The sequence below is a fragment of the Triturus cristatus genome, chromosome 10 (genome assembly GCF_964204655.1).
Source record: "Triturus cristatus chromosome 10, aTriCri1.1, whole genome shotgun sequence".
NCBI classification, from domain to species: domain Eukaryota; kingdom Metazoa; phylum Chordata; class Amphibia; order Caudata; family Salamandridae; genus Triturus; species Triturus cristatus.
Genome location: NC_140593.1, coordinates 148,228,946 through 148,249,963, shown reverse-complemented (window position 1 = coordinate 148,249,963; position 21,018 = coordinate 148,228,946). Strand labels below are relative to the sequence as shown.

Below are 21,018 nucleotides of genomic sequence, written 5' to 3'. Positions count from 1 at the left end.
ACTTTGAAGGAACTGAGTTCACGATCTACCCTGACTTCACAGCTACTGTGCAGGAAGCGAGACGAAAATTCATCCCGGTTAAACACAAACTACGACAGGCGCAAATAGAGTATGCATTAATGTATCCAGTATTTCTTTATTAACACGCAACAAGTGTACGACTTCTTGAAACGCATCACACGGCAGGAATCACACCGGAATGCTAAAGACCTTCAGAGTAGGTCACCATCCCCTACAGCAGAGTAATGTACTCTGAGCAACGGATACGATTATCAGTAAACATCATCTCCCAAAATCCATATGGGACTACAGGATACTTGGCTATGTTAAAGTGCGCTGAAGGTGTGGGACACGATTGCGGCCAGACCTTTGGTGGGAACAGATTCTACCGGTTCAGAATGTCAAGATCACGATTGGACACATCAAGCAGATAAGTGCACAGCTGGGACAGGTTAACCAAACTTTACCGGGCATCCCTTCCTCCCTCCCTAATAGATACTCCGCCGATTGGAGGAGAAGGGAAAGATCGTGTGAGCCCCCAGGTGTGTCACAAAGGGTGTTCCCTCTATGTTATGATTTGTATTTCTTAAATAAGTAACAGATATTTCCATGTAATCCTAATTCTATTGGGTACTCCAACTAAACTTATACATAGTGAATAACTATGCTGGTGTGCCGGAACCAAGAAGACTATTTTAAATATCTACTTCAAATTTGAAAAAAGTTTAAATAAGAATGTACTTTGAAATAACTGATCACAACTGAAAGCATTAAAAAAAAGTTGCTTTCGATAGGCATGTTTTTCTTCATTCATATCATTTTCAAATTTAACAGTCAATACTTTACATTGTGTTCAAGGACCCTACACATTCATTGATATTTTCAATTGTTTATGAATATCAGAGAATTCTTTGAGGAAAACATACATTTATTCCTTCAAAACAATTTCTCATACACATTTCTGAAGAGGATTTAAGTTAATTAAAAATTAGTTATCTATTTCCAAGTCAGCTGACAAGAGCTGATGATACACGGCAAAAGGTGTAATAATCTAGGTTTCGACTTACCTTCTTGTTTTTTAGTAGTTCGTGTTGGCGTCGACGTACTGGGCTTGCTTTTTGCGTCTGTAGCAGAATCGTTCTTGTACATGGACTCATCCTGACAAAATCCTTTTTCAATGCTGTCAAAGAACCACTGCATGGATACACAGTGCACATTCCATTTTCTAGCACATTCATATTTCTGACCTATAGCAAATTGGAATAGCAAAGAATACAGATTCAGTAACACAAATAAAAGCCTAGTAACATAATACTGCTGCAAAACAGTCAGAGAAACAATTTAAAGGAAGCAATAACCAACAATATCTAGGGTGTTTAATGAGCAAATATTTATAGTTGTCCACCAACCCCCTTCCGCCCCTTCCTTTATCAAACTGCACGTCATGCTTATGGTATGGTTTAGATAGTGACTTCAGGGATTCTCTGGGTCCTGTAGCAGTCAGTGGATGCTGGGAAGTACCTATGGTGGTTCCTGTCATTCACTATTGATGTCCCATTACATCAGGTAACACTGCACTTGAATTAATATCAAGGTATTACACTCAACATTCACAGGGCAGCAAGTTCGGCAATCTGAGCTAACTCCAGAAGGACGTAGGCGGTTGATTTAGATACTGCCCAACTCAATTAGCTGCACTCCATGTCCCAATAAGAGTGTCAGCTGTGCAAGATAAGCAATGAGATTTTAATTGCCTTTAGGATAGGCAGAGTAGTTTAAATATGGATTACCTACTACCTTTGTCTTCCTAGAGCTGAAGCGCCACAGCGAATGCATTAAGCTGGACATGCTGGTCTGCCCTCTACCCCACATTACTAGCACTACTGCATCCAATCCCAGGCAACCTAGTGGTTTTAAGCCCTAGTGGCTAAATGTCCATGAAACAGTCTCCTAAATCAATAACCCAAACTTCAAACATAATCAGAGGTGACACCCAAGTCCAATGTGATGTTCTATGTCACCAATGGGTCTGTTTCAAGCCTTTGTACCAAATAAGGGGGCTACAGGAGATAGTCAGCACTATAAAAAGGGTTTCAGTGGATCCAAGCAGTGCTTAATAATGCTGAGTGCACCAAAGTTGTACCCACTGTTTTCAGGTCTTATGTGAAGCCATTGCCATTTTTATCTGATAGTCTCCTTCATATTAATGTGATCAAGGTTAATCTACTGACCCAATCTGCAACTGGAGTTTCTTTATCCAAATAGATATAATTTTAAAGCATGTTACTCTGTTTCACCTCAAAAGTTGAAGTTTTTTTCATCAGGTGAGTAACAGGGTTCCTGCAGTGACATAATTACAGGTTCTCTCATTAAAGTGAGCCACTCCGAGAACCACGGCTTCTTAATTCATCACAGGCAGCCTTTCACGATGTACATAATCCATTATAAGCACTGCCCTTATAAGAGATATGGATAGCAACAGAGTCTGGGCACTTGATCTCTTATCGGATTGATTGGGAGCCTTTGAAGTAGGAGACCTTTATATCCTTGTTCATATCTTCTTCAGTCTTGGAGTAGGAGGCATCACATTAAGGTTGAACGTTTTTCCACAAAGAAAAAGAACAGACCATTGCTTTTCACCTACCAATCCTCCTCACACACTGCAATGTATGTATAGAGCCACAATCCACAGAAAAGGGTAGAGGACTTACAGACAACAATGTTGCTGCTGAACTGCTTTGACTGCCCAGTAAAACTTCAAAAGTGAGTAACAACCCTCATACATGTTCTTTATGGAAGCAATAATAGACACAGCAATGGGAAATGTATTTCCTTCAGAAGAAAGAGTGTTGTCAATCCAGGAGGAGTGTCAACTCTTCAGAACTCCTGGTTCCTGCATTTTTGTTGTCCCGAACACAAGACTGCATATAATACCACCTAAATGATGTTAGAAGATCAACAATCTCAATGGAAAGTCAACTGGGATGATAACTTTCAACAGCAAAGCAATCTGTCCTGCGGTGGCAAAACACTATCTGTAAGCAGTGCCTTTTCAATAGGATCCTCCTGTGCAGATGATAGTCACACACCTGTTGGGCTGGGAAACCCACTGAGATGACCTTTCTCCATCTAGGCAACCTTTCAGTCAATGTCTATAGATGAAAGGGGAGAGCTTCCGTTACATCAACTACCTGGAAATCACCAACGTCCACCTAGCTCTCAAAGCCTTCATACATTCTCTGATGCCGAACAATAATCTTAATCAGACAGACAATACAACAACCATGTATACTTAAACCAGGAGTAATGTGGTGACAATATTTGTCCCGGAAAGCTTAGATAACCTGGTTGTGGTGCTTAGCCAAATGTATGACATTAAAGGAAATCCACCTTCTTGAAGTGCAAAATTACTAAGCAGTTTCCTCAGCAGGTTCTATAAAGAAAACCACAAGTGTGTTTTAGACTCTCTGATTTTTTAAGGCATCTTTACATGACAGGTCATCCAACGGTAGAGCTCTTTGCTACATATCTAAAGACAAATGTGGTTTGTTGGGTTTTTTCAGTGTTTCAAAAATTGTAAAAATCCTTGGTTATCAGTATTTATTTTTTTGTGCCATGAAATGGCAAGCCTACTAAAGCATGACTATATATACTGTTAGCTATAGGGACTTCTGTGGCAGCAGACTGTGTTGTTGCATGAAGAAGCAGCTAAAGTAGAAAAATAAACTTTGACTTACAGGAAGCCTTTTATCATGTGCATGTACAAATCACAACGGGAGCTAAGTTTATTCTACATTGTTGAGCAGTGTCTGTGGGATTCTGTGTTTCTTTGAAAGACATTAGGACATCTAAGCATTGATTTTCACCAAGCATGTGAGTTGAACTTTGTTTTTATTTTTAAAGCAGTGTGACAACGTGGTCTTGCGCTGCATGCTAGACAGTTGTACAAAACACTTTCCCCTTGTATTCTGTGCAGTTTGTATTGTATTGTTGAAGTGCATTTTACATCTTGGGGAAAAGAGCAAGTACCGTTCTATAGATTTCCATTAAATATAGTCAGTCACAGCGCTGGTTCAGCTGATGGTGCCAAGCACAAGCCTAATTTCGGAACCATCAGTTCCAAGCCACTTTTTGAAATGGAGTTAGTAGAAATGAATGTTGAACTTCATTATCCCCGGGCTGTATCTGCGTCAGGGTATTCACTCAGAAATGGGCCATGTACCCATCTGCAGCACATTCTAGGAAACTTTTGGCTTTTCAAATTGTTGAGCTGCACTGTGTACAGCTTACAAATTAACTCAGAATTTCCACATGTAATGTATGCAATAAAAGCAGCAGTTTCTCTAAATCCAGGACAAAGTTCTCTTCACATTGTGCGTAGTATAGAAAAGTGCCCCATTTTGATATGGTCACCCCCACTTTTTGCCCAGTACTTGATGCAATTTTGACAGAAGTGCACTGGGTTTCCAGTTCACCAGTGCCAGATCTCTTTCCTCAAGACTTTACAATTGTTTCCCCAATTGGCAATACCTTTAGCATACACTGTAAGTTCCTAGTAAATGGTACCCCTGGTACCTACAGCAAGGAGACTAAAGAGGGTCCCTAAGGGCTGCAGCATGAATTGTGTCACACATAGGGACCCCTCAGCATCAACATGCAAAACTGCCATTGCAAGCTGCGTGCCATGGTGCAGAAAAAAGTGAAGGCACGACATGCCTGCAAACACTGCATGCAGTATAGGTAAGTCAGCCCTAAGGAAGGTGCACTATAGTACATGTGTGGACATATATCCCTGTGATGTCTAAGTCTATCTATTCTTAGATATTACAAGTGGACAGGGAAGCCAATTTGAGTACATGTGCTGGACACTGGTATTTACGACGTCCCCAGCCACATGATGGCTTCACTGAAAATAGAGATGTTTGGTATTATACATCTCATATTAATAAACCCACACTGATGCCAGTGATGGATTTAATACATGCACCCAGAGAGCACCTTAGAGGTGCCCCCTAAAAACCAACCTACAGACTACTTGTGCACTGGCTGACTGGTGTAGACCAGCCTGCCACCACATACAGGTTTCTCACCCCCTGAGGGTAACTTCCTGTGCTCTCTGAGGGCAAAAACAATGCCTGCTCCGGGCGGAGCTACGTAATCAGCATATCAAGGCAGGAGGCTTCAAATGCCTCTGCTGCCTTCAATACGCAACCCAATCTTCCCTAGACAGGGGAAAATGCCAGCCCCTCACCGGGCGCATTTGCAACCAGGACAGGTGGAAAAATGAGTCAGGAGGCCTGCCCCCCCCCCCCCCCATCACCCCCCGCCCCCCCCCCCCCCCCCCACCCTCAGGCTAGTAAGGTGGAGTACCTGATGTGGACATGACCTTAAAATTGTATTAGTTTTCGTTGGAATTAGGCTCGCTGGGGCAGGGTTATGCCCACTTCCCATAGGAAGTGGTCATATACATGGTGTAGACACCCTAAAGGTAAGTAGCCCATTGGCTACTACCTGTCACTCCCCTCAACACCGCTAAATTGAGTATTTAGGTGGCACCCCCGGGACTGAGTTTTGACAGATCAAGAACAGAAGGGCGCTGAGAGAAAAAGTGAGAACTGAAGGCTGCTGTGGACTTTTGGCGTGAAACCCTGCCTTTTGCACTAAGTCTCGACAACTGCGACCCAGCGACTTGTCCTGCAGCTGACCAGCTTCCAAGAACCCTGGGAGACTGTATGATTTCTCAAATCGCCAAGCAATCTCCCTTGGAGTAGAGGAGTTACTCCCCTGCAGCCAGCAGGTACCGAAACACAAGGTCCGGTCTACTAGGTTGCCGCTCCCTGGCCAGCCTGACAGATCAACCCCCCAGGAAGAGGAACCTGTGCTCTTCAATGTCAGTTCTGTCCCACCACCAAGTGAGAGGACACCAGGACCGACCAGAGACGGACCAATACCCGGGATACCGGACCCCTTGCAACAAGCCGAGATCGTGAAAATCCAGTTGGGACTCAACCACTCCAAGACAAAACAGCCGTCTAAGGACATCAGCACAGCAGAGACACACCTCCAGAGTGGCCCAGCTGTCCTGATTTTGCACCCTCAACCGGCAAGACCGACGACCGCAGGTTTCCAAGGCACACCAAGCCCAACAAAACCATTGCACTCTGCACCAGAGCGCCACAGCCCTGGTACCGACAAACCGACTGTGCTCCCTTGTCGCCAGGACCCTTTTTAAACCAGAGCCCCCCCCCATTGTCCACAAGTCCTCCTCTGCATCCTGTTTCTAGGTGGCCCCTCTTTCTTCTACCGGTCCTAGGTGGCCACTCTTTCTTCTACCGGTCAGTGAAGAGTGAGCTGAAGGTCAGCTATCCTCCCAAACCAAGAGATGGATTAAGTCTTAGGTGGTTTACAATGGCTCAACTGGCTTACAGCAGGACCATCCTTCACAGAAAAGTGGTTAGTAGTAAGGGCTGCCTTTACACTGTGTGACACTTAAGGACACTAAAGCAGTAAAAGTTAAGCAACATCTGGTGTTTTCCAGTTTCTACTGGAAAGCAAAATTCCCTTAATGTGACTTTTATCAATTACAATTGTTTTTAACTGAAAACCGGAGCTCATAAACATACCATTGCTCTCCCCGTTTTCTTTAACAATCCAGCTACTCCAGCTAAATGTTCATTGCATGCAGTCAATTTTCTGAGCTATCAGTTTGGGGATGGTGTCAGTAGAGTCTGCACAGTAGGGTCGCAGTGCTGGACAATTTCAAACCATGTGGTAAACCCCGCCCCCCCCCCCGGGGTTTGTTTGCCTGCACCTAGTGGTGGTCATTTTGTCTGTTATGAGCCCAAGCCACGAGAGAGAATGCACCAGTGGCAAAGGTAAATTAACAGGACATATTAGAGACAACTTCTATGTTCTTAATGACATCAATGTCATGCATCCGGGACTCTAGGATATTTAGCGTCATCCAACTGAAAATGTTAAGATCCTTTCCTGTGGTGGCATAAGGGGGCAGACCTTACTCTACAACTCTCTCTCCTCAATAGGGCAGTCCTACCAGTATCAATTTGATATAATCCATGTTCCCATATCACATACCACTAAAATTCCCTGATCCCTCATCATCAATGGACAGGCACTTAAATGCACGGAAAGACTTGTGGAACCTTTCTGGCAACTGGACGGCACAGATAAGACTCTACCAGCACACTTACATACCCACTCATCACTAACCAGACAGGCCTGCTGAAACCAAAGAGAGCCCCACAAATTGCTGGTTAGTGTATCCAAAACGGGAGCTGCCCATTCAATCAAAGAAAGAAGCCTGTGGCACAATAACAGTGTAGAATGATATAATTGGTTATCAAAATTAAATATATGAAACATGTAACATTATCTCAACAGTTAATTTTTCAACAACCTCTGCTACCCATTGCTTTTAATATTTTAATAAATAGACTCAAAATTGATAACACTGGTTGTTGGAACTGGGTGTGCCAATTCACAAGGGTAGCTTGGCTCGTGGCAGGAAGGCACCCAAAGGCATTCTGTGTAAAGTAGCTGTGCAGCACACGCATCCACCCAGGCAGAGTAACGCACGCAATAATCTGACACCACACCACTGGTGATTAAAAACAAGACTCTTTATGTAACATTTTGTAGTGGAAGGTAAGCTAGCAAGAATTCCTTCAGTTAGGAGCATAACCTAAGCAATAAATCAGCATGAATTTCATTTAAGACTGTACGAATCATTGGCAGGAAATTAGCATGAATTCGTTATCAACTGAGCAAAACATTGGCAGTGAATTAGCATGAATTCATTATCAACTGAGCAAAACATTGGCAGTGAATTAGCATGAATTCGTTATCAACTGAGCAAAACATTGGCAGTGAATTAGCATGAATTCGTTATCAACTGAGCAAAACATTGGCAGTGAATTAGCATGAATTCGTTATCAACTGAGCAAAACATTGGCAGTGAATTAGCATGAATTCGTTATCAACTGAGCAAAACATTGGCAGTGAATTAGCATGAATTCGTTATCAACTGACTGTACCAACCCCCTCCCCTTCAACCCTCTCTGACAGAATCTCGATCCCTGGCGATTCTATCCCGTGCAATGGGGGGTATGGTCTCCTTGTACTACTTCCACTGAGGGAGGGGGAATTCCTTAAGGGGGGCTGTTCGCTTGCCTGCTGGCTCTCCCCTAGATATTATGTGAATGTCCCATTTCTCACTGAGTCTCCTCAAGCGCCCAGCGATGTCTCCCTCTCAGCTCTGGGGCACTGTCTCAGTCTCTCCCGGGGGAAGGGCGGAAGCGGGGCTGCCTCCCTTAGGTTAGACACTTCTCGGCAGGCCCCGCGTTCCGTGAGTTTCCGCTCCCTCCCCGGGGTCGTTACCTGCACTCTTCGGCCCTCCGGGGCCCTTGCGGCGGTCTCAAGGATCTGGAGAGGGACGGTCCAGGAGGTCCCAAGCAGTTTCACTCCCGCCGGAGCCACACAGCTCGCGGGGGTGATGACGAAGGCGAAGAAGGCTGAATGTGGGCGGAGGAGGCTGGTTGAGGGCGGGGGCGAGGCCTATGACACGGCCGGTGCCCCGTCACGTGAGGATGGTGAACTTCCTGGGATCGGTTGCGGCCGCTGGTGTCTCCGCGGAATGAACTCTCCTCAGCTGACGCGAAGGCCACGTCAGGGCGGCCGGCTCTCCTGACAGCTGCAGCGTCCTTGGACACGGCGATGAGTCTGAGGCAGTTTCCCTATTTGTCGCAACCGCGCTGACAGAACTTGGGCAGCGGCGGTGAGTGGGGGTTCGATTAGCGCTTCACAGTCACAGCGCTTCAGTAACTCGGGCAGCGGCGATGAAAGGGGGTCCCTTAGCGCTTCCCAGCCACAGCGCTTCAGTAACTCGGGCAGCGGCGATGAAAGGGGGTCCCTTAGCGCTTCCCAGCCACAGCGCTTCAGTAACTCGGGCAGCGGCGATGAAAGGGGGTCCCTTAGCGCTTCAGAGCCACAGCGCTTGAGTAAGATGACGGCGCTCCACAGTTACAGGTGGTGGTCTCGTGTGGCACGGATGGTTCTTTGCCCTTTGCCCTGGTTGGTGAGTTGAATAACCAGATATGGGGGGGGTTGAGTTGGAGGCTGCTGTCAGACGGGCCTCTCTAGACAGTTCCCTGGGGATTCCCTCACACTGGGCCAGGTCAGTGGGTTTGGTCAGGTTTCCTCACTCAACTTAGAGGGCAAGGTCTAGACCTAGTCACCCCTAGTGGTATAGGTGCCCCCTCCCCCTTCTGCCTAAAACTCCAGTACGGGGTCTCCCCAAGTTGGTGGTTCCTCAACAACTGACTAGAAAGTTTCCCGCCCTTTCTATTTATATTCCCAAGTCATGTGACCTCACTCTATTCCAGAAGGTTCCAGGGGCTTCTACATTCTAGGTATAGGCAGGGGAGTCAGGCTAGTGATGTCACAATACCTAAGGGTTCTAGACAGCTCCTGACAACTAGGGCGCTACTTGAAAGACCGCTCCGCAGTAGCAGGGGTCTGTGGCAGCCATCTTAGTGGTAGAGAGCACCTGCACCTTAGCATTGACTAGCAATGGTAAGGTGCCCGAAGACCTAGAGCCAACCAAAAAGAGGGTGGAAAAAATGAGGCAAGGGCGAAAAAAGAAAAAAAAAAAAACAGGAAAGATCACCCTAGGGCGGACAGGTCTAACAGGCGTCCCCCCCCAGCCGAAAGTGGGGAGACCTACCCAACCTCTAGGGAGCTCTCCTCGCTAAGGCGGAAAAACCGGGAGAGACCGTCCGCGTTGGCGTGGTCGACTCCGGGCCGATGTTCCACCCGAAAGTCCATCCCCTGTAGGGAAATGGACCACCTTAGCAATTTTGGGTTCTCGCCTCTCATTTGCATGAGCCAGCGAAGGGGGCGGTGGTCGGTCTGTATAAGGAAGTGAGAACCAAAAAGATATGGTCTCAACTTCTTCAACGCCCAGACCACCGCAAAGGCTTCACGTTCAATGGTGCTCCACCGTTGTTCCCTGGGAAGGAGCCTTCTAGATATAAAGGCCACCGGTTGGTCTTGGCCATCCTGGTTCAGTTGCGAGAGCACAGCGCCTATGCCATGCTCAGAGGCGTCTGTCTGCACGATGAATTCCCTGGTGTAATCAGGAGTCCTAAGCACCGGAGCGGTGCACATCGCCTGCTTCAAGGTGTCAAATGCCTCCTGGCAAGCAGCTGTCCAGTTGACTTTCCGTGGTTGCTTTCTAGATGTCAATTCAGTCAGGGGGGCAACGATGGTTCTATACCCCCTGACAAACCGGCGGTAATATCCAGTGAGTCCGAGAAAGGCTCGGACCTCAGTCTGAGTCTTGGGGGGCTCCCAGGCCAATATGGCCTCAATCTTGGCCTGGAGGGGTTGCACCTTACCCCCGCCCACCAGGTGTCCCAGGTAAACGACAGATCCCTGTCCAATCTGGCACTTGCTGGCCTTGATGGTTAGACCAGCTCGTTGCAGAGCCCGCAGCACCTCCTGGAGATGCTGCAGATGGTCCTCCCAGCCGCTACTGAAGACAGCTATGTCGTCCAGGTAGGCCGCTGAGAAGGACTCCATGCCAGATAGCACCTGGTTCACCAACCGCTGGAACGTTGCCGGAGCATTCTTGAGCCCAAAGGGCATCACTTTAAATTGAAAGTGGCCCTCGGGGGTGGAGAACGCCGTTTTCTCCCGTGCTCCATCCGCCATGGCAATCTGCCAGTACCCTGACGTCAAGTCAATGGTACTAAGGTACCGGGCTGCTCCCAGCCGGTCAATCAGCTCATCCGCCCGAGGGATCGGATGAGCGTCCGTCTTAGTGACGGAATTCAAACCCCGATAATCCACACAGAACCGAAGTTCGGGTGTGGTGCCCGGTGGGGCCGCTTTCGGCACCAACACTACCGGACTTGCCCAAGGGCTGCTGGAGGGCTCAATAACTCCTAGCTCCAGCATCTTGGTCACCTCACCCTGGATACTATTCTTCACCTTGTCGGACAGCCGATAAGACTTGGCTTTAACCGGTGGGCTGTCCCCTGTGTCCACATCATGGGTACACAGATGCGTGATTCCAGGCGTGAGGGAGAACAACGAGGCATACTGCTCCAGTACCTGGCGGCAGTCCCTCTGTTGTTCCGGGGTCAAGGATGGAGAGAGGACCACTCCCTCTACCGTACCATCCTTCTCCTGGGCCGCCAGAAGGTCAGGAAGAGGCTCGCTCTCTTCCTCCTCGCTTCCATCTGTCACCATGAGGAGGGTCATTTCCGATCTCTCATGGTGCGGCTTCAGGCGGTTGGCGTGGAACACCCGATGGGGCTGCCGGGGGGTCTTCAAGTCTACTACGTAGGTGGTCTGGCCTCGTCGCTCCACAATCTCGAACGGACCAGTCCACCGGTCCTGGAGGGCGCTAAGCTCCCCAGGCTCCATGACCCACACCTTCTGTCCAGCATCCAACTCCACCGTCCGAGCGTTGCGGTCATACCACTCCTTCATGACGGCTTGACTGGCCTCTAGATTGGCTGAGGCCTCCTTCCACAGCTTGGCCATCTGGCTGCGGAATGCCAGCATATAGCTGACAACATCCCGGGGAAGCTTCATCGAAGTCTTCTCCCATCCCTCTTTGACAAGGCTGAGGGGCCCCCTAACGGGATGGCCGTAGAGCAGCTCAAAGGGGCTGAACCCGACTCCCTTCTGCGGCACCTCGCGGTACGAAAACAGCAAGCAAGGGAGGAGGATGTCCCATTTCCGCCTCAAGTCCTCTGGCAGGCTCCGGATCATCCCCTTTAAGGTCTTGTTAAAGCGCTCTACGAGCCCGTTAGTCTGGGGGTGGTAAGGAGTGGAGAACCGATAGGTCACCCCGCACTCCTTCCACATGGCCTGCATATAGGCTGACATAAAATTCGTGCCCCTATCCGACACCACGACCTTGGGGAATCCCACTCGGGTAAAAATCCCCATTAGGGCCCGCGCCACCACGGGTGCAGTAATGGTCCTCAGAGGAATGGCCTCAGGGTACCGGGTGGCGTGGTCCACTAACACCAGGATGAACCGGTGTCCCGAAGAGGTCGGAGGGTCCAATGGTCCCACAATGTCGATCCCGACCCGCTCAAAAGGGGTCCCGACCACCGGAAGCGGTTCCAAGGGGACCTTCACCTTGGTTCCTGTCTTGCCACTTGCCTGGCAAGTCTTGCAGGTCTTGCAATAGGTGTCAGAGGCAACTCTCATCCTGGGCCAATAAAAATGCGGGACTAACCGAGCGAAAGTCTTGTCCTGGCCCAGGTGTCCAGCTAGAGGTATCTCATGGGCTAACTCCAGCAAAAAGGTCCGGTAGCATTGGGCTACTAGTAAGGCCCGTGAAGATCCATGCACCGGAACCTTCGGCTCACTATAAAGGAGGCCATCCTCCCAGTAAATGTGGTAATTACCGGTCTCCTTATTGGTCGCTTGGGCTGCGGCCTGTCACCGCATACCTTCAAGCGTGGGGCACTCTCTCTGGCCCCGGCGAAATTCCTCCCGGGTAGGCCCTCCTTCCACGCACCATTCAGCCGGGATAGGCAGGTCCCCCACAGGAACAACATCCACCTCCGCGGACTCTGGAGCCACACCCGTCGGCTCCCCTTCCATCTCACGGGGGGCTTCCACCTCCTCTTCTTGTCCAACCTCGGGTTGGGCTTTTACTTCCGGCTCCAACCCGGTGTGAGTTCTCTGCCGGGCAGCCATGGACCTTGTGACCACACAGGCCCATCCTGGTAACCCCAGCATTTCTGTGTGGGCTCGTAGCTCCACTTCCTTCCAGATGTTGGTCTCCAAATCGTTCCCGAGCAGACAGTCCACTGGCAAGGCGGGGCTCACGGCAACTTTCAAGGGGCCTTTGACTCCTTCCCACTCAAATGGAACCTGAGCCACCGGGTAATGACTCAGGCTGCCATCAGCCAATACGGCCGGATGGAACACGTCAGGGATCAACTGCTCTGGGGACACCAGCCGCCTTACTACGGTGGTCATACTGGCTCCTGTGTCCCTCAGAGCCTCCACCTCCTGTCCATTCACCTTCACCCTCTGCCGGTATTTGGCAGTATTCGATGGTAAGGAAATCACTGGGACCTCTTCCCTATCTCCCAGTGAGACGAGGGTCAGGCCTGTCCACTCCCCCTCCCGATCTAGGGGCAACTCCACCCCAAGCGCTATACTAGCCACCCCGGGGGCTTACCTCCTGCGGGGGCGGGAGTTCTTTTGCGACACTGGACATCCCCTTTATAGTGTCCCACCTCCCCACATTCATAACACTTGACTGTTCTTGGCGGTTGACCCTTGTCAGGGTGAGTGGACTTTGGGAAACTGGACTGAGAGGGAGTCCCTACACCTTTCCCAAACTGCCTGTTTTGTGGGCCTCGGAAGAGCTCCTTCTTTTTATCTCCCCCCTCTTTCTTCTGGAGGGTGCTCTGTCCACCCTTCGGGCCATCTCCCCCGGGACCCTTAAAGGTCACTCGGGTACTAACCCAAGTGTCCGCCTCTTCCGCAAGTGTCCGGGGGTCGGTCAACTTGCGGTCCACCAGGTGTTGGCGCAGCTCCGGAAAACACTTATCCAAGAGGTGCTCTCTCAGAAATAGGTTGTACAGACCCTCAAAATCCTGCACCTCGCTGCCACGCACCCATCCATCTAAAGCCTTCCGGGCATAACCATAGAAATCCACCCAGTTCTGCGTGGTTAACTTGTGACTGCTACGGAATCTCTGACGGTATCTCTCAGGGGTGAGGCCAAACTTTTTAAGCAGGGCCTCCTTCATCACCGGATAGTTGGTTTGGTCTACCTTCTCTAAATACAGGAGGGTGTCCCTCACTACAGGAGGTATATATCGGTACAGGCCACCCCCCCAGTAGCTTGTGGGCATCCCATGGACCTTCAGGGATACTTCGTACGCCTCCAACCACCGGTTGATGTCATCCCCCACCCCGTAAGAAAACAAGTTACTTACCTGTAACTACAGTTATCCAGTATTGGTATCTTTCATAGATTCACATGCCTGAATCATTCCCCGTCGCCGAGGCGGGAGTCCCACGGTAAATACAAAAGTAGTGCCAAGAGTAAATAATAGTAGTAGGCTAAAAGAAAAAGCCTAAGGCCCAAGTCTTAGTAGCCTATCTACATCATTATAGAAAAAAGAACCAAAGATTGGTCCCAGCCAATCAGCTGCCAGCACCCTCTAGAACCTTCCCAGCAGAGGCAGTTCTCCTCAGATTTTCCTAGCACAAGTGAGAAGTAAGTATACCAGATATAGAGAACTGACTAGCCGGGGAGGAGGGTGGGTGCATGTGAATCTATGAAAGATACCAATACTGGATAACTGTAGTTACAGGTAAGTAACTTGTTTTCTTATCCAGTATTGGGGTATCTTTCATAGATTCACATGCCTGAATCAGAGTAGTAAGCAGTATAACCATATACTGTCGTTTGCGGATGGTGGGAGACACTGGTTCATAAACTCCCAAATAGCATCCTCAGTGCTTGAAAAACACATCTTTCTTTCTTTTTTTTTTTTTTCCGAAAAGAGTAGTCTTAAAGGAAACCAAGCTACATCCAAGTATTAGCAAATATATATATATATATATACAAATATTTAAAATCTTGCAGATATATAAATCTGTACTTTTGCATGAATATTAAAGAATGGAATAATACATAAAAGGGCAAAGTATCTGAGTCTGGTCTTAATGAAAGAGATGGCATAGAACAGCCTGTCCAAAAACTGCATCATCTTGATGCGAAAATTGAAGACAGTGATGCTTCGTCGACGTGTGGACATTTTTACATGTCGCAGCACGACATATTTTCCGGAGTTACTCCAGCAAACAAAACTGTCGACGTCGATACTGTTCTTGTTGAATGAGCTTTGACTTTCCTCTGCAAAGGTCTGTTAGCCTTGTCATGGCAGAAATGAATAGCAGATGCCAGCCATCTGGCTATTGTTCCGCTTTGTTACAGCATCTCCAAGAGTTGCTTGACCATTCGCCACAAACAGCCGGTTGGATCGTCTGATATCCTTAGTTTTCTGTAGGTAGGGTTTAAAACAGTGTGTAACATCCAGCGAGTGTAATGTTCTTTCAGCTGGAGTGGATGGATCCGGAAAGAATGTTTTTAATCTTACCGGTTTGTTCAAGTGAAATTTTATGGTACCTTAGGAAAGAACCTGGGATTTGTTTGAAGGGTTACATAGTCCCGAGCAAAATGTAAAAGGGGGTTCATTTATAGTGAAAGCTTGGATTTCATGAACCCTTCTTGCCGAGGTAAGAGCCAGTAAATGGGCAACCTTCCAAGTGAGGAATTTGAGATCAGCTTTATGGATAGGCTCAAATGGACGCCTCATTAACTGCACAAGCACAGTGTTGAGTTCCCACTCTGGAGGGGTGCTCGCACTGGAGAGAAGGCTCGGAAGATTCCTTTCATAAATTGTTTCATAAGTAAAGGCGAGCAGAGAAGAGGGAATTTTGAGCATTTCCTGAATCTAGAAAGTGCAGCAAGATGTACTTTGACCGGTGAAAAAGTAAGCCCAGACTTGGCTAGAGAAAGCACATAATGGAGAACTTGTTCTGCAGTAGCTTGAATTGAGTGAATATTATTTGCCTCACACCAACAGCAAAATCGGTTCCATTTGAAGCGATAAGCTTATTGATTGTGCTTTGGGCACGAGATTTGGCCAATATTTCACGACAGTCTTGTGAAATGTTGAGGTCCTTTAACTCTAAGAAATCAGGAGCCATGCATGCAAGTGCAGTGACTGTGGGTCCGGATTAACCACTTGGCCTCCGACCCTGGACAACATCATAGGCGTCAGCAGTAGGCAAATGGGTTTGCCTTGAGACAATAGTAGAAGTTCCTGGAGGCAATGTTGTCTTGGCCAACGGGGTGCAATCAGAATTAGACGGCACCCTTCCAGCTTCATCTTGCGGAGCACCTTCGAAATCAATGGTATTGGGGAAAAGCGTACACACCAATCCCTGATCCCTGTTGAGGGAACCTGCTGGCATAATATTGACATTCTTTGTTCTCTCTTGTTGTTATTAGGTCCAGGGCTGGCTTACCCCAAGCTTGGAACACTGTGTTCACCTGTTCCTTTTCCAGCTTCCCCTCCTAACAGTCCGACTGAGACGTGCTCAGCGTGTCCGTCAGGGTATTGAGGAGAACCCTGACGTGTTTGGCTCTCAGGGCATCTCGTGGAAAGTGACCTATTCCCACAATTCCTAAGCTTCTTGCGAGAGCATAGCTGATTTTTATCCTCCTTGTTTGTTGATATAATACATGCTGATGGTATTGCCAGTCCGGACTAGCACCGACGAACCCTTAATCCTCGAGAGGAATGCTTGGAGAAAACAGAAAAACGGCGCGACGCTCAGCCTGTTGATCTGCTGTTGTTTTTATCTTTGAGATCAAATCCTGCAGATGACCTCCCCATCCTTCCATGGAGGTATCGGTCGTTAAAACGAAATCTGGAATGGTCTGTAGGAACGTGAGACCCTGGGTTAGATTCTCTGTCTGCGACCACCAATGTAGAGAATTTATCATGTGCGGCGTGACCTTGATGGTATCGTCAAACGAATCCATGGCTTGTTGCCATTGAAGTTGCGGTTCCTCCTGAAGAGGTCGCATTTTGAGCCGTACCAAGGGTATGAGATGTATCGTTGAAGAGCACATCCTCAGGAGCGAAGCGAACATTCGGATTGAAGCTGGCTTTTTTTTTTTTTTTTTTTCTTTCTTCAAATTAACCTTGCCAATTTTTGAAGATGCAGTTGGCGACCAAGTGACAAGAATGTGTTGCATTGGACCGTGTGCAGCCTTGCTCCGAGAAAAAACATGACTTGGAGGACGTAACTGATTTGCTGTCGTTGAGAAACCGCCTCAGAGAAGAGAAGAGATGGATACATTCTGCTGTGGCAATCTTGGTTTCATGTTCTGAAGGACCTTTGAGCAGCCAATCGTCTAGATAAGGGAACACTTGTATTCCTCGAGATCGCAATGCTGCTGCCTCTGGTGCCAAGCACTTCGTGAAGGTTCTTGGTGCCAATTTCATCCCAAACAGGAGCACTTTGAACTGATAATGGGCGCAAGGCACTTGAAAGCGAAGATATTTGTGATGTTTGGGGTGGATAGGTATGTGGAAATACGCATTTTCCATATCCAGAGAAGCCATAAAATCTCCTTTGTTTAAACAACTCAAAATCTCATGTCGACGAGGGGGACCCCTGGGCAGAGTAATAGGTGGCTGTTTGATGAATTCCAGGGTGTGGCCATTGGTTACTAGGTCTAGAACCCATTGGTCTGATGTAATTTCCTGCCACTTGTGAACAAAGCTGATATCTTCTGGCCCACGGGTAAGAAGGGTAAAATGGTTGGTGCCCTATGGAGATCACTGCTTCCGGTTAGCGTCTCGGCCTTGATACTGCAATCTCTTTCGACCACCCTGACGGGAGAAACTAGCCGTAGATTATTGACGGTATGATGTCTGGCTGTAAGGCTGTACTGGGATTGATACTGCCTATTCTGTTGGTTTTGGTATACTCCTCTTGACGAATAAACCACGTTCTCTCGCTCCTCCGAAAGATCTGCACCCGTATTAAAGGGTGCCTAATGATCCTGCAGTATCCGTGTTAATTTTTATAGCTAAGAGGGTTTCATCAATATGTTCACCAAACCAAAAACCTCTTCATCATGGGCCATGTCTAGAATCTTTGATTGCCCCTCAGGTTTGAAAGTAGTGGCTTTAAGCCATCCCTGGTGTCCAAACACTGCAGCCCCTGCTAGCTGACAGAAGTTGGTATTCACTATGTCCAAGGCGCATCTATAGTTTCCGATGCGGCACGCTCTCCTTCCAACAGAATCTTTCTTGCTTTCTGCCTTCGGTCCTCAGGAATGAGGTCAATGAGACTCGCCATGTCTGACCACATTTGACGGTCATAACAGCCGATTATGGCTAGAGGATTGGCAGCTCTAATAGAGGCCGCTGCCATGGTAGAGAATTTTTTGCCTATAAAGTCCAGACGACGTCCTTCCTTGTGTGGTGATAAGCGTTGCGGGATTTTAGATCACTGTTGGGCGGCCTGTAAAATTATTGAAGCTGGCCGAGGGTGACCCATTAGACAGTATGGGCTTTTAGCAGGTGCACAGTATTTCTTTTCTATGCGCGGAAACACTGCTGGAATAGATGTAGTCTAGTATAGGTACCACACTCGAGATCTTCCTGGACTCTTCTTTGAAATCATAAAGGAAACATTCTGTCTGTTCAACTAACTGGCAGTAGAAGTCTAGTTCTTGCCCGCTGTATTAAATTATGTACAGGATGCAGTTATAAATGAGGCCATCGTAGACGATCTCATCATAGACTTTGCTGTCGTAGGCATAGGTATGTAGGCGAGGTTATTGCAGACGAGGCAGTCGTCATAGATGACCGTCCTGAACAACCATCACAGATGAGGCTGTTGTAGACGACCGTCATAGACAATGCCATCATAGATGAGGCAATCATAGATGAGGCCATCCGTAGATGAGGCCATCCGTAGATGAGGCCATCCGTAGATGAGGCCATCCGTAGATGAGGCCATCCGTAGATGAGGCCATCCGTAGATGAGGCCATCCGTAGATGAGGCCATCCGTAGATGAGGCCATCCGTAGATGAGGCCATCCGTAGATGAGGCCATCCGTAGATGAGGCCATCCGTAGATGAAGCAATCATAGATGAGGTAGTCCTATGATGGCCATTTGTGGATGAGGCCATTCATAGATGAGGCCATTCGTAGATGAGTCCATTCGTAGATGAGGCCATCCATACATGATGAGGCTGTCGTAGACGATGGTCATAGACAATACCATCATAGATGAGGTAATCATAGGTGAGGCCATCCGTAAATGAGGCAGTCCTAAAAGAGGCAATCGTATGATGAGTTTTTCTTCGAGATGAGGCTGTCCTGGGCAATCTCATTGTAGAGGAGGCCATCGTAGATGAGGCCATTCGTGGGTGAGACCATCGTAGATGAGGCCGTCGTCGACGACCGTCGTAGATGAGGCCGTCGTCGACGACCGTCGTAGATGAGGCCGTCGTCGACGACCGCCGTAGATGAGGCCGTCGTCGACGACCGCCGTAGATGAGGCCGTCGTCGACGACCGTCGTAGATGAGGCCGTCGTCTACGACCGTCGTAGATGGGGCCGTCGTCGACGACCGTCGTAGATGAGGCAGTCGTCGACGACCGTCGTAGACGACCCTCGTAGATGAGGCCGTCGTGGACGACCCTCGTAGATGAGGCCGTCGTAGACGACCCTCGTAGATGAGGCCGTCGTCGGCGACCCTCGTAGATGAGGCCGTCGTAGACGACCCTCGTAGATGAGGCCGTCGTAGACGACCCTCGTAGATGAGGCCGTCGTAGACGACCGTCGTAGATGAGGCCGTCGTAGACGACCGTCGTAGATGAGGCCGTCGTAGACGACTGTCGTAGATGAGGCCGTCGTAGACGACCGTCGTAGATGAGGCCGTCGTAGACGACCGTAGTAGATGAGGCAGTCGTAGACGACCATCGTAGACGACCATCATAGGAGGCCCATCATAGACGAGGCCATCGTAGATGAGGTCAATATTGGTGAGGCAGTAATATTAGACATGGAGTTTTGTAATAGACTCCTTAATGTCAGGTTAAACAGATTTCCCTGATGTAGGGATGAAAAGGGAGTTGTAAGATCAGCCTCTGAGGAAGTTTTTCCCACTTGCCTCTCTCTGTGAGAAGTGCCTATCAAGACTCAAGGTAGGTCTTTATGGCTTTTTTGCACGCCCTCTGGAGGCTCCTGGCGCGACTTCTCCCTTTGACCTCTCCTATGAGGTGAAGGAATCCTCGTTGTTCTCATCAGAAGTGACAGATGAAAGTCTATGTAGTCCCAATATTAGCCTCATCTCTCAGAACGTGAGAGTTATTGAGGAAAGGTTAGACATATTTCGTAGTCTATTACCTTGTTTCGTGCCACTCTGCCATATTACTGCCTTAATAGGGTCAGAGAAATGAAGTATGATCTTGGATGATCCAAAAAGTAGTAATAGCTGAAGAAACTGAGCAGAGCTCAGGGAGACTCCCTTCACACACGACGTGCGGTGAAAATCTGAGGAGAACTGCCTCTGCTGGGAAGGTTCTGGAGGGTGCTGGCAGCTGATTGGCTGGGACCAATCTTTGGTTCTTTTTTCTATAATGATGTAGATAGGCTACTAAGACTTGGGCCTTAGACTTTTTCTTTTAGCCTACTACTATTATTTACTCTTGGCACTACTTTTGTATTTACCGTGGGACTCCCGCCTCGGCGACGGGGAATGATTCAGGCATGTGAATCTATGAAAGATACCCCAATACTGGATAACTTGGGCAGCGGCGGTGAGTGGGGGTTCGATTAGCGCTTCACAGTCACAGCGCTTCAGTAACTCGGGCAGCGGCGATGAAAGGGGGTCCCTTAGCGCTTCCCAGCCACAGCGCTTCAGTAACTCGGGCAGCGGCGATGAAAGGGGGTCCCTTAGCGCTTCCCAGCCACAGCGCTTCAGTAACTCGGGCAGCGGCGATGAAAGGGGGTCCCTTAGCGCTTCAGAGCCACAGCGCTTGAGTAAGATGACGGCGCTCCACAGTTACAGGTGGTGGTCTCGTGTGGCACGGATGGTTCTTTGCCCTTTGCCCTGGTTGGTGAGTTGAATAACCAGATATGGGGGGGGGGGGGGGGTTGAGTTGGAGGCTGCTGTCAGACGGGCCTCTCTAGACAGTTCCCTGGGGATTCCCTCACACTGGGCCAGGTCAGTGGGTTTGGTCAGGTTTCCTCACTCAACTTAGAGGGCAAGGTCTAGACCTAGTCACCCCTAGTGGTATAGGTGCCCCCTCCCCCTTCTGCCTAAAACTCCAGTACGGGGTCTCCCCAAGTTGGTGGTTCCTCAACAACTGACTAGAAAGTTTCCCGCCCTTTCTATTTATATTCCCAAGTCATG

The 21,018-nt window shown here is 48.6% G+C and overlaps 1 protein-coding gene across 3 annotated transcripts in view; it reads right to left on the bottom strand.

Annotated features, from left to right (window-relative positions):
- The window catches only part of TOPBP1 (DNA topoisomerase II binding protein 1), a 377,252-nt gene that overhangs the window by 243,855 nt on the left and 112,379 nt on the right, over nucleotides 1–21,018 (bottom strand). For all 3 annotated transcript variants that reach the window (XM_085630675.1, XM_085630678.1, XM_085630676.1), the window contains exon 7: nucleotides 1,068–1,247. In XM_085630675.1, coding sequence (XP_085486801.1) covers nucleotides 1,068–1,247 — 180 coding nt within the window. The remainder of the gene's footprint in view (nucleotides 1–1,067; nucleotides 1,248–21,018) is intronic.